We start from the raw sequence: 13,846 nt of genomic DNA on the forward strand, positions 1-13,846 counted from the left end.
GAAGTGTATTGTGGCCTTCATGTTATAGCCAACGTGATCATTATTCAACCTGATAAAATAGGTGATTATTCAAAACTTTGCTTTAACATTGTTTCCTGTTTATTCACAGCTTGTCAAGACCCGCCGTTAGTGCAGCACGCACTGCTTGAGCCAGGCTCTAATCTGATAGGTAGCCTCAGAAACTATATCTGCGAGCAAGGTTTCGTGGCAACAGGTCCTACAGCAGTGGAATGTCTTCCCGATGCCACATGGGCTCCACAGCAGTTTACATGTATAGGTACGTAATGAAGGATAGTGTCAGTTGTTTAATGAAGGATAGTGTCAGTTGTTTAATGAAGGATAGTGTCAATTGTTTAATGAAGGATAGTTGTTAAATAAGTAGGTTAAATGATATGATGCCCAAAATATTGTGATTTCCAAACGATCGTTGTTTTCGACAAAATGAGAACGAAGTATGTTTGCCAAATAGCAAATAAAATACGGTTTAAAAGAATATACATTTTGTTTCATAGTTATCGATATTAGATGTTTTTGTTAATCTTTAAAGAAGGCTATATTTATGTAAGTATTATTGTACCGCTGACGCGTGCGTTTTTCTCCTCTCACCTCAAGTTTTGCACTAATTTGTATTTTTTTACTGTTCATTGTTAATTTCCTGGTACCATGATTCGACAGGGAAAGGAAATTTCAATTAATTTATCTTCTCAAAAGGTGATTTCCTTGTATGTTAATTTAAATTATTTTCTAAGAAAAACTGTGTTTGTCCCACTCCATAACTTGTTCCACATTTCCAATACCGTGTCATCGAGAGAACTAAGCGAGGATGCTGGGATTCACCCTGACTTACCTTAAGCAAAACTATTATTTGATCATAAGATTAAGCAATACTAAAGATCACTTCTTCCATAACGTTTCAGAAAGTTGTTCAATAATGTTTTCGGTTCTTGGGTCTGCGCAATTCATGTTGAGTCAAATTCAAAATATATTTTGATATTCTTTGATCGTCACTATTTTTGTAGCTTGTACTGATCCCCCACTGGTTTCCAATACTGTGGTTGACATTGGTTCCAACCTAATTGGAAGCGTAAGAACCTACACTTGCAAGGATGGATTCGTGGCTAAGGGTAAAACGAACATTGTCTGTCAGCCAGATGCACACTGGAGCCCACCAGAATTTATATGTGACGGTACGTCAACTGTCTCTTCCATTCACCTTTAACTTTCGAGGTATTATGGAAATACACGATAAGATGATATTTTACGCTCAACCAAAAGGCAATCTTCCATTTGTGCTGGCATCGTTTCAACTTAAAAAATTAGACAATGATCTTGGACGTAAAATCGTGTTTACTTCTTGTCGAACTACCATCTAAGTAAATAAAGTTAATATGTCTAACATATCTGCATCAACCTTGATAACAAGGTATCGAAACAGTTCACTAAACCCATTTAACTTCATATAGATACTGATTCATGGTAGTTCGACTGTGAATTCAATTACAAACTGTTTAACTTCCGCTCTATAAGTTGGTATTTTGCTGCAGGAATCACATATTTTTATATTTCAAAAGTGTAAGAATACTGAACAAATTATGCTCATAATCGAATAAGGGAATTGCCTATTACGTCTACATGAAACACCAGATGTTCCTTAAATCTTCGTATATGTACGTGTCGTATCTTCATATTGTTTGTCTCTAAAATAAATAAAAATTCCATACAGATGTGTATCTAGTTGTAAACAAATATGTATGAAGACATTGGTATATCTGCTAAATTGTAACGTTTCAATTTAAATAATCATTTCAGGAAATATTTTGTATGATTTTAGTATGTCCCGAAACGCCCATTGCGCCCCATGCTGTCGTAGGACCGGGTGATAATTTTATTGGGTCATTGAGAGTGTACCAGTGTGAGAAGGGGTTTAGGGCCACGGCTCCCACGGAAATCGTATGCCAGAAAGATGGGACATGGTCACAACCTGCTTTCCAGTGTGTAGGTGAGTTTATGTTGTTCAAGCTATTCGTCTTAGCCAGAAATGTCTTTGTAAAAGCTCTGAATAATGAGGTAGTTTTCGAATCAATATATGATACTGCTCCGGAAGCAGCGTTGTGGTGTATACCAAATTTTCGTCGCTTTGTGTGTATTTCGAAAGGCGATTCACCATTATAATTATATTTCAGCTTGCCCCGATCCTCCTCTAGTCAAGAATGCTTTGATTGAACCAGGATCCAATCTGATCGGAAGCGTGCGTCAGTATGTTTGTGAAGATGGTTTTCTGGCGTCAGGGACAACAGCAATAGAATGTTCGCCTGATGGCACTTGGACACTGCCTCAATTTTCTTGTATCGGTCAGTTTCATTATTTCTAATTACAGTACATTCTTCTGTTATAGTTTAATAAAGGATCCATGTAATATTTAGGCATTATCTTGAAAATGATACTTTATAGTATTACGTCAAAGAGAATCGTTCTTTTGGAAATACCTTGCCAAAAATGCCTATGCAACCCGAACATTACAAACTTATTATTGTAATGTGTTAATGTTTTCAGAGAGTGCTTAAAGGAGAAACATCTAAATTTTTCACCGAACTGCGACTCTTTCTATGTACTTATTATTCTTTGAGTTGATATATACAGACATACCTGATTTTGTTAAAGATATGCACATATTTTAGATTCTAATGAATTTAATGTTATTCAAATAATTCAGTTTGTGGAGATACGCCGTTGGTTCCTAACGCAAAGATACGCCCTGGTCCATACCTAATCGGAACTGTGAGGACGTATGATTGTGAGGAGGGGTACAAGGCGGCTGGACCCACAGATATTCTGTGCCTGAAGGACGCCATGTGGTCAAAGCCTGATTTTATGTGTATAGGTAAGTGATTGAACAGTTTCTCCATAATTGTGAATACGTTCTTTAATTTGAGCAAATTGTGTTATTCATATTTTATTGCCGTAAAGTTCAAAGAATTTGTTCCTGTAGATCTTATCATTCCACGTATTTGTTGTTCACATTAAGCAGATGGGTAACGTTAGCCTACATAAATAAGCATATGGTTAATTTCTATAGAGATTATACATATTCCTTAGGTGGACAAAGCTTAATTAGAAAAGGAAAGCCATGCCAAATATTTTATATTAGCATATTACAGTCTGCGTGATATAATTGTAGTCACGCGTTTAACAAGCGTGTAAAGACTTGATCAAACGTTGCTAAAATTTTTAATCTATCTGAAACTTGACGTTATTGTTGCATACAATACATCCTAATACGTATCAATTCAAATTTCAATCCCAGAATATTCTCAGTAATAGTACATTGTCAGTTGTAACACCTTTTATCTCAGATTGTTAAATTCACAGCATGCGGGGATCCACTCATCGTGACAAATGCGATGGTCGATGCTGGCTCCAATCTGATAGGAAGTATTAGAACCTACACTTGCATGGCGGGTTACCGGGCAAAAGGAAAAACTAATATAGTATGCCAAGCTGACGCCCTCTGGAGCCCAGTAGAGTTTGTTTGTGATGGTATTTGTCGTCTAATTTTGCTTTATTATCATTTCGGTTTTTATAGTACACAGTTGAATTTCCTTTTTATGCATCATGCTCATGAAGTTTTCACATTGAATAACCTGGACTCCATTGAGGGGGTAATCGGCAGATACGTGACATAAGAGAATCTTTATTTTGGCGTCTATCTGGCAAATTTTAAATCTGGCATGTATGTGTCTGACGTTACTGAGATGTTAAGCCAATATGGACGCGGTGTCTGTATAACTGGATAACTTACCTTAAATCATCACTACCTAGTTTTGTTTAGATATTTTGTAGGTGCAAGTAACCTAAGTTTCTTCTTTTCTAACTTCAGCCTGCCCTGAACCACCTCTTGTACAAAACGCCGTTCTTGAACCTGGTTCTTTCTTAATTGGGAGCGTGAGGCAGTACATTTGTGAAAAAGGGTACCTAGCATCGGGACCAACTGCAGTCGAGTGTTTAGCTGATGCCGCTTGGTCATCGCCCAAGTTCTCCTGTATTTATATAATCTTAACGATCATTGGTAGAGGATGCAGAAACGGACGATTGGTGTAAAATCCAGCTATTGTTTTTATAAATCTTCTTCTGCCAAAGATATTTCCTCGGATGTTAATCTTTATTAAATATTAGAACTTAACATCGACGTTCCACATCAGAGTTTTATCCTTCTTTGTTGGTGTGCTTTATTTTCACTTACTCTATGTAGTAAGTCTTTCATAAGAAAGAACATATTTTCTTCTAACAATTACGTTATGACGCTTGATCTATCTATCTACCTATATATATATATATATATATATATATATATATATATATATATATATATATATATATATATATATATATATATATATATATATATATGTGTGTGTGTGTGTGTGTGTGTGTGTGTGTGTGTGTGTGTGAAGTTCTTATGTTGCCGAAAATGGATGTTTTAAAAGCCGTAGACATAATCTGGATTTTTCAATCAGATTAGCATGTAAGAGTATACATTTCAGCATGTGGGGACACGCCACTTGTTACTAACGCTATCATCCACCCTGGCTCTAATTTGATTGACACATTGAGGACGTATGATTGTGTGGAGGGGTACGTAGCTGTTGGACCCAAAGATATCATCTGCCAGAAGAACGCCGTATGGTCACCACCGGAATTTGTATGCATTGGTAAATGCAGATTGGTTACTACTTGTCTGACTTTGTATTTTTGAAGTATATATACTATTTATTGACCTTTAGACCCTGGGGCTAATTAAAATTTTTGCACAGCTTCAATCAGCGATTCAAGTATATTTTCAGGAAAATTTTAAGGAATTATCATGTTTACAACCTTAAGAATACACTAGGACATTATCCATCGTATGACAAAGATAATCAATATATATGTCAGTTTGTGTCAAATTTGTTTACCTGTACCTTAATGTGTCGGGAAAGTAACAAATGCATGAACCGTTTTATGTGATTTAGACATTCCAGGTTAACTAATCACAACTACCATTACAGCCACGTGTACCTTTATTAGAAGGGCAGGAAATGAACTTTTGTCAAACATAGATGAATGCAAAGTTAAGTAAACTGATTAATACATTGTTTTTTAATTTGTTTAGCCAGACTTGTTTCTCAGAAAAATTCATACACTAAGGTTACCATCAATAAAATATAAAAAGTAAGTAACAAAGCTGTTTTCATTTGATGCATTGGCAAGCAAAATGAAACTGTTGTTGAACATTTAGTTTTTGCTATAATGCTAATAATAATATAATAATAAGATATCACGATACCGGCCTATTGACGTAAGATGCACCATGCTGGTCGATCAGAACTGGCTGATTTCTATATGGTGTCTCGTTCATAAAAAAATTGACCCTACTGTTATTAAGCCGTGTGAAACAGAACTAAAACCAACAAACGACGACTCTACAACGTTAAAGCAATTTGGTTATTTATAAACCAATTTTTTTTTTTAATTCGAAATATGTTTGTCATATTCTTGTGACTTTTAAATTATGTTCTCACCCATTTGAAACTGAAACTAAGTTCATATTTCGGTCGCAAAGATAATATTTTTCCATTAAAGGCCAGTCTTGTTGGTCCTAAAGCAAACGAAATGACATGTTAATTGCACCTGGAGGTGATGAAAACGGGTATATTTAAAACAAAAGATGAATCAATAAAAATGTTCAAGATTAAGCAAAATACTCCATAAATTTAATTTAAAAAATAATGCGGAATATTTGTGTGGATTTTTGTTAAGAAAGACGATTTCCGTTATAGGAAGAGCTCAAGCTATCTCTTTTCAAATTTGCAGCATGCGAGGATCCGCCCATTGTACCAAACGCCTTTGTTGACGTTGGTTCCAACCTGATAGGTAGCCTTCGAACCTACACCTGCCGAGATGGTTACCTGGCCAAAGGAAAAACAAGCCTAATTTGCCAACCTGACGCTCACTGGAGCCCGATAGAATTCATGTGTGATCGTTAGTAATTGATTGTATTGTTTCAAAAAAATGACAAGTTAATCTTTTCAGATTTTTTTCAAGATTCTTCAATTTTTAATCTAGACCAGAGGCCCATAACATACAAACATATGCAAACATAGAATATATGATCTGAGACAAACATCTGCATAGTCTGTTTTTACATTAATATTGTATGTCTTTCTAGTCGACATTGCTACTAGCAACTGTATGATAAGGGGCATGAGACACTTGCAAAAATGAATTCCTACCCCATCTGGACAGCTAGCCTTTCCAGGTTGGCGTCTAAGTGTACCGTGTGCAACTTCCTGTACAAAAATGGGTTCATTGAGTATATAACAATCGGCATCATGTATATCCTAATGATATTCCTCCTCATGACTAGCATCAACACTTTTCCTCATATGCGGGAGGTCGTGGGTTCGATAACCGGCCGAGTCATACCAAAGACTTACAAAAATGGTACTAACCGCTGCCTCGCTTGGCTCTCAACATTAAGAGATTAGTGTTAGGTAGGACTGGTCGGCCTGGTGTCAGGATAATGTGACTGGATGGGACACCGTGCTACATGTCTGCGGCATGATGCCACAGTGCTAGACATCATTATAAACTCTCGCTTTGCAGTCATCGAAGCGATATGACTGAACAGTTGTTAAAGCTACGTTAAAAATCCAAATCACACACACACACACTCCAACACGTTTGTGTATTATTTCTCAAACACACAAGAAAGCTCCTCTGTTAATCTTTATATTTTTCTTTCTTTACTTTAAAACATATTTGAATTTATTTTTGTACGCTTATACAAGTCAAAATTCAACGAAGAGCTAATTGCCCTAAAATTATGCAAAATACCAAATGTTTAAGATGATCGTTTTATAGAACAGACTGTGTCACGGTTTAATCAGGTGAAGTGTAAAACAAATTCAATAACGCACTGCAAACTCCTCGATATTTCGGTTAAACAATGCATCTGTCTCTACCCCCAACAGAAAGCATTGTTCTTATACTTTCACAACATATGTATTCAGTTAAAGATTAATGATAAATTAATCCCAATTTAATATAGTAATAGAGATTATCCAATGTGACCTGTTTTCATTATCTTCGCTGCACAAAGCAAATACCCATCAATTAAAATAAATTTAAAACTTCATGCTTATAAGATTGCATCGACATATTGGGATAAATGGCCAATTAAAATATCTGGGCAAATGCTAAATGTTATGTTTTAATTTATAAAAATCCTTACATGCTATTCCTTTAAAACTAAAAATTAACTCCCTATCAAATCATAGCTACTTTCTTAACATTAAAGTATATGTCCTATAATCATACTATTTATGTTTACTTGTTCTGATATATTTAGAGAGTAAGGTGGCGTGATATGTAATTTTGATAGGTTTCCGCTACATTTTTTTTTTAGCATGCGGTGGTGTTCCTCTCGTACCGCACGCCTTAGCCCTGCCGGGACCACATCTGATAGGAACCGTCCGTAATTACGAGTGTGAGAAGGGTTATATCGCGACTGGACCCACAGACATTCTCTGCACAAAGGAGGCTTTGTGGTCGCCACCTACATTCGAATGTAAAAGTATGTATTGCTACCTGGAGCCCCGTTAAGTTTATATGTGATAGTATGTTTCAACAAAACGTTTTTTTGTGCTTGCCCTTTTGGTTGTTTATAATTTAAATTATGATGTATTTATACTGACATTTGCTTGCAAACATTTTAAACTTTGAGTTGGAAGCGTGTACAAGGGGTTCTCAATATTTTGATACACTTCCGTCATTACCTCGAAATTACGTAAAACAAATACGGGAGTTACGTTGGTCGTACCCTGTCTTCAGTTCAGTGGCTCGATCAGAACACACCTCTGTGGGGACGGCTATGTGGTCACAGGACCCACCTACGTAGTTTGTCTGGCGGAGAACGGCTTCTGGTCAGCACCAAAGTTCCAGTGTATCAGTAAGTATACATTACTTATGAAACCTTGGCTGTTCTTAGAAAGGACTTATGACATTGGAAGAAGAAAAAAATCTCATCCTTAAGCACAAGCTTTTCTTCTCGTGAAATCCATCATCAGAGAACGTTATAAGGCGGTAGTCACATCATCCGATCTTTAATATACGTGTTTCCGTGGTATACTTGGAAATCCGGCACATCAATGCAATAATGTTCAAGATTATCCGTGTAAACTTTATGCGTAAACTTGTATTTTGTTTTCATTATTCTTCCTTCATTTGTTGTGAGACTGCCGATCATCGCTGGTCTACTGCAAGCTGGTCATGCAATTGCATTTTTCTGCCATGTTGAAATTCCATAGGTTATCAGCTACTTGTGGTCTATATTTTAGAATCTTATTTCATTTTAATTTGACTCTTTTCTTTGACTTGTCTTCTTCCTTCCTTTTTGTGGTCTTGATGAATACATTAAAACTGTTTGAATATTATTACAGTGTAGAAAACAGTGGCAGAAAGGAAAAGTCAAACTTAAGTAAACAATGCCTAAATTAACAATAACTAAAATAAGTGATATTAACAAAAATAAAAATTGTCAATTGGTGTTTTTTAGAATAAAAATTATACTGCTTTCTATACATAAACAAATCTATATTCCAACGAATATCCACTTGAACTGGCCAATATAAACACTTATATTCGATCCTATCTATACAACGTTCACAATATCTACATACAAGAAGCTCATTTATAGGAAATATATGTATACAACTTAGAAAAGACGTAACATTGTCAAGGAACAGCAAATACTAAAGTGTAATACATAGAGAATCTTACATATGTGCTAATTTCAAATGAAATGTATGAAACTAGTTGAAAAATCCCTATCATTTGCTTGCCAAAGCTCACAAAATTCAAAACTTCCTCGGCGAGTTTTATAAGCTTCGATGAAATAATCACAAATGTAAGATTATATTTATGGCATGAAGAAAAACACAGAATTTTTGGACAAATCTGCAGAATAGTGTTGCGAAATGACTTTAACATACAATATTATGTTTCGGTGCATACTGTTATGACGACATTATGTGCTATTACACATGTCACATAGATAAAAATTGTCACATATTTGTAAACAGTACATACAGTGTTTGGGGTTTGTTATTTTTAATATGTCAACACGTTAACACGTTACTTCCTGTGACTCTGATTGATCCCTTTAACTCGTGAAATTCTCTGACTCTATTCTCGTAATTGATGCCCATTCCTTTCTGGAACCACTTTATTTTACAATCACTGTTAATAATAAGGCAGTCGTTTTCCAATCGGTAGGCGAATGAACGTTGGGAAAAACGGACAGACAGTCCCCTTTACATCGCTTTTAGCATGCGATATAGATCACGAACCCCACCTCCAGGACAAGCTTTGCTTTTGATTTCAATCTAAATGACCTCTCTTATGAAACGAATGTCAACAAAAACTAGTTCCTCTTATGACAGAAAGTTGTCCAACCACATTATTTTCCAAATCAAACAATGTAAATATCCGGGCACAAAACATCAATTTCTAGTAATCTCTAGAGCCACATGAATGTAAACCAGCACCATCATATATCCTCCATACGTTGCAAAACCTCTAGATTTAGTACATACAGTAATCATTCCTTCACACGAGTATCCAGCAAATGGGAAGCTACGTGTTCTACCTTATACAATACTGCATATGTGCTGAATGCCAATAGCAGAAATGATACAATTTTCGGTGGAAACGTTTTAAACAGACTCACCAAAAGCCATGTCTATGGCACCTTAACAACTCCAGCTGATCTGACTGAAATGACTATGTGACATCACACAGGAATAACCTTGAAAAGTCCAGCTTTAAAAATGACGTTTTCAGTGTCAAATGTTCTACTGATTTTGAAAGGACAGTTGCTCTTTAAATAATAATTTGTAAAAGAATAATATACTTTATAAAAACAAATGTTACTGGTTATCGAATTATGCATTATTTCTTCAAATCGAGTCCGGGAATATTTTACACGTGCAAGAATGGAAAGGTGCAGAATTTGAGCGAGAATTAAATGAAATGTCAAGTATGGTTTGTACTTTTCATCCATATTCTTTAATTGAATAAAGAATGTGATAAACATAATCTCATATTTGTAACGACCTAATACTGAACTTATGAAACTGCATGTCATAGTTTGGAAAAGTTGGAAATCGTTCACCTCGTTTCATAGGTTCAATAGTAAATAATTACCTTTGTGAGATCCTTCATTTATTATATGGGAATACCAACGCATATAGCGATGTAGCCATGTGAAGATGATCGCTATAAGACATTGAAAGTCAACCAGCTATGTAATGCATTGATTGTTCACAGGATATTCCGGAAGTTGCATTTTCAACATGTGAAAATTGATATTTTTGTATCACTGTTCAAAACCATCTGAGTTGACCAATTTCATAGGACGTATCAGACCCATGAAGTAATTTAATAATTGATGATGTGAAACACGACGTTATCATTTAACTTATCCAAATTATTTCAGTGATGCAAATTAGTGACAAAATAAGGATCAAGAAAAAATAATTTTTCAAAATCACATATAAAGCAATTACTTTATAAAGTGTATCTTAATAGTCATGTTGACAAGGGCCTTCATGCATTGGAAGATGGAGCTAAAGCACAATTGTGTCTACACATATAAATTTCATTTTGAGTTTTCCCTCTTATTTAAACAACCACAATCTTTCTTCTTCTAGTGTGTGCGGACCCTCCAATTGTAGATAATGCAGTGGTGAGATCAGGATTAAATTTTATAGGGTCCGTCAGGACTTATGTTTGCAACTTGGGGTATTTGGCAAATGGTGATTCTTCCATTTTTTGTCAAAAGGACGCTACATGGAGTAAACCTCAATTTATTTGCGATGGTAAGTCCAGAATACATCTATCTGAAGAGACAATATACTAAGCACCTTATCCTGTATTTTAACACTGTTCAAGTATCACTTCCGGGATGCAAATCATTATTAAAATCGTAGGAAAATAAGCCTAGCTATATGTGCGTGTTCCTTCAAGATTCATACTAACTCTAATTTGTCAGTATAATTGGGACCATCTCCGGCGGAAATTGCATCGCTGCGGTTGATAAGGCAATCAAAATCTTGTGGAATCCTATTTGCAATCTACTTGTCTTTCTTTAGAATGGATGGCATTTAATGTTTTGCTTTGTAATGCTCGTTACCTTTCTCTAATGCCATGGAAATAATCTCACACAACCAATACCACGTGACTTAAGGAATATTTGATTAATTAATCGATATTCTAATTGCTGTATTCATGTTCAAGCCAGTAGTACTGCTAAAATGAGCCAGGAGGTCTATTTTTTCAAGTCATCCAGTCCCGTACATAAGCATGATACCGACACACGTTCAAATGTGTATTGAACTTTAAGGAACGAAAACTTTCAGATGAAATGTACATTTTCGCTTTACGAAGTTTGTGGCCCCGTTCCTGACGTGCCGAATGCCATACCATCGCCTGGAGACCATCAAATCGGAAGCGTCATATTTTATGAATGTATACGAGGATTCATCCCAGACGCCCCTACGGACATTCTTTGCACGAACAATGCGACATGGTCTTCGCCTCTCTTCAGCTGCAAAAGTAGGTTTTGTTTTCCTCACACGGACGAAACACTTGCTGTCATTAAAGAGTACTGATCAAGTGGACTTTAGCAAGACATGTGTTACAACTCTAGGTCTTAAACTATACAACAGAAAGAAAGTGAAATCAACAATTTAAGTAAAATCATCAAGCAATTTATTTCCCTAAAATACAAGGTGAAAATTCAAGAGACACTTATAATATTGTGAATTAACCTTCAAATTATTATAAATGTCCTATCACAAAATCCAAATATAAAGAATGTTCTAAATGAATTCCAATAGTCTTGATGTCCTAATATAACACAATGATGCAATCCAAAGTGTCTTTCAATGAGTTCACAAAAATCCAAAGCAATGTATTAATCCAAAACTCAATGTGCACTTTAGTAATTCCAATGAATATTTGGAATTATGTCTGATTTCAACAAAATGACCGTAAAGCTCTGATCACACAATAAATTCCCACAGATCGACTTCAATTAGGAATAAGTTATTTGCTTCTCAAATCTTTATTCATACACATTTTCACATGATAAATATCATATCAGGCTGTGAAGCAATCCAACGGGCAAACCTAGACTAATTTAATTCAAGACCAGTCTGGCCTTGATCTCAAATGCTACGTAAACGTTTTATCTACGGGTGACCCGGGACCAAATTAAAACATGAGTAAAGTTAAACACACGATATAGACTAATTACATATGTTTTTCTCCAAATATATGTTTTTTGCCTGAAGATATTACTGCTTGAATAAATACAAATATGTAGGGCGTTGTTTTGGCAATGCCTTAATTGGACAGAAGATTTTGTATATAATATTAGCAACCAGTTTTGTCCCTCATCTCTTCGATATCGTTACAATGCTTTACAGATTCTACGCAATTAGCAACAATTTTGTTTACTTTGCTGTTAAGAACTAAATTTGTTATGTTTGAAACATTGAGAGCATTAATGGAAAGGTGTTTGAACCAACTTCTAGTCTTCATCAACTTTATATCCTCCAAACCTTAGGCTGCCAAAATTAGTCTGTCTCGGTTTTTTACGTCCATTTACACAACTTTACATACATACATATGTATACATACATACATACATACATACATACATACATACATACATACATACATAGAGATGAATATAGCTACTGAACACTTTATTATTTCTTTCTTCATTCACACAGCCTGTTCCGAACCGCCACCTGTGAAGCATGCTCTTGTTAATCCCGGGCTGCAGTTGATAGGGAGTGAACGTCAATACGTTTGTGATCTAGGGTACTTGGCTAAAGGGGATACTAAGATCGTGTGCCAGACAGATGCAACGTGGAGCACGACCATGTTTTACTGTGATGGTAATCTTCTTTCCTAAGGAAAAGTAAAACTGAGTACATATAAAATGAATACTTCAGCAACTTTTACACTCGCTAGTATGAATACCGAACGCATACATATCAATTCGAGCTCAATTACAATGCAGTTTCCAAATCATTATGGCACGAAGTAAAAACGGGAAGATTGTATGCATTCTTTATTGCGTTTGTTTAGTCCGGGTTTGATTATTTGTTTCTTATATCAATCAAATTTAAGTTATATTGAACAGTATTTGAACTATCCTTTTCCAGTATGTGGAGAATTGCCAATCGTGAAAAACGCCGAAATCCTGGCTGGTCCACATCTAATTGGAAGCGTCAGACAATATCGCTGCATGGATGGTCTGCTAGCCACAGGACCAACGGATATCATCTGTCAAAAAGACGCAACCTGGTCAACTGTTGCATTCCAATGCATTTGTAAGTTTTGTATATGTATATATATATATATATATATATATATATATATATATATATATATATATATATATATATATATATATATATATATATATATATATATATATATATATCTGTCTGTGTGTGTGTGTGTGTGTGTGTGTGTACGCTGTATCAATGATATACCACGAGATCTATACATTTTTCATTAACTTTAAGGAAACAAAAACTTGGAGGAGATAAAATCTTTGACACCATCAACTACATGACATAGTCATGCGCGAGACAATGGTGTAGTTTAAATTTACAAAACTGTTAATGACAAGAAATAAAATGCTGACCTATTTTAATTTTTCGAAATTAATTAATTCATGCCTATTACTTAAAATGTATTTAGGTACTAAAAGTCACGTGCAATTCACGTG

General features: G+C 35.3%; 1 protein-coding gene across 5 annotated transcripts in view; it reads left to right on the forward strand.

Moving 5' to 3' along the window:
• LOC149785798 (sushi, von Willebrand factor type A, EGF and pentraxin domain-containing protein 1-like) overlaps positions 1-13,846 on the forward strand; it is a 74,103-nt gene that overhangs the window by 39,299 nt on the left and 20,958 nt on the right. For 3 of the 5 annotated variants that reach the window (XM_089979727.1, XM_089979729.1, XM_089979730.1), the window contains 13 exons: positions 110-277; positions 1,020-1,187; positions 1,832-1,999; positions 2,184-2,351; positions 2,714-2,881; positions 3,370-3,537; positions 3,878-4,044; positions 4,541-4,709; positions 5,851-6,018; positions 7,445-7,612; positions 10,749-10,916; positions 12,837-13,004; positions 13,275-13,442. In XM_089979727.1, coding sequence (XP_089835853.1) covers positions 110-277; positions 1,020-1,187; positions 1,832-1,999; positions 2,184-2,351; positions 2,714-2,881; positions 3,370-3,537; positions 3,878-4,044; positions 4,541-4,709; positions 5,851-6,018; positions 7,445-7,612; positions 10,749-10,916; positions 12,837-13,004; positions 13,275-13,442 — 2,184 coding nt within the window. The remainder of the gene's footprint in view (positions 1-109; positions 278-1,019; positions 1,188-1,831; positions 2,000-2,183; positions 2,352-2,713; positions 2,882-3,369; positions 3,538-3,877; positions 4,045-4,540; positions 4,710-5,850; positions 6,019-7,444; positions 7,613-10,748; positions 10,917-12,836; positions 13,005-13,274; positions 13,443-13,846) is intronic. The other 2 variants (XM_089979728.1, XM_089979731.1) reach the window with 2 other exon arrangements.

The sequence above is a fragment of the Sinohyriopsis cumingii genome, chromosome 13, assembly GCF_028554795.1.
Source record: "Sinohyriopsis cumingii isolate HCF-2022 chromosome 13, ASM2855479v2, whole genome shotgun sequence".
In the NCBI taxonomy this organism is placed as follows: domain Eukaryota; kingdom Metazoa; phylum Mollusca; class Bivalvia; order Unionida; family Unionidae; genus Sinohyriopsis; species Sinohyriopsis cumingii.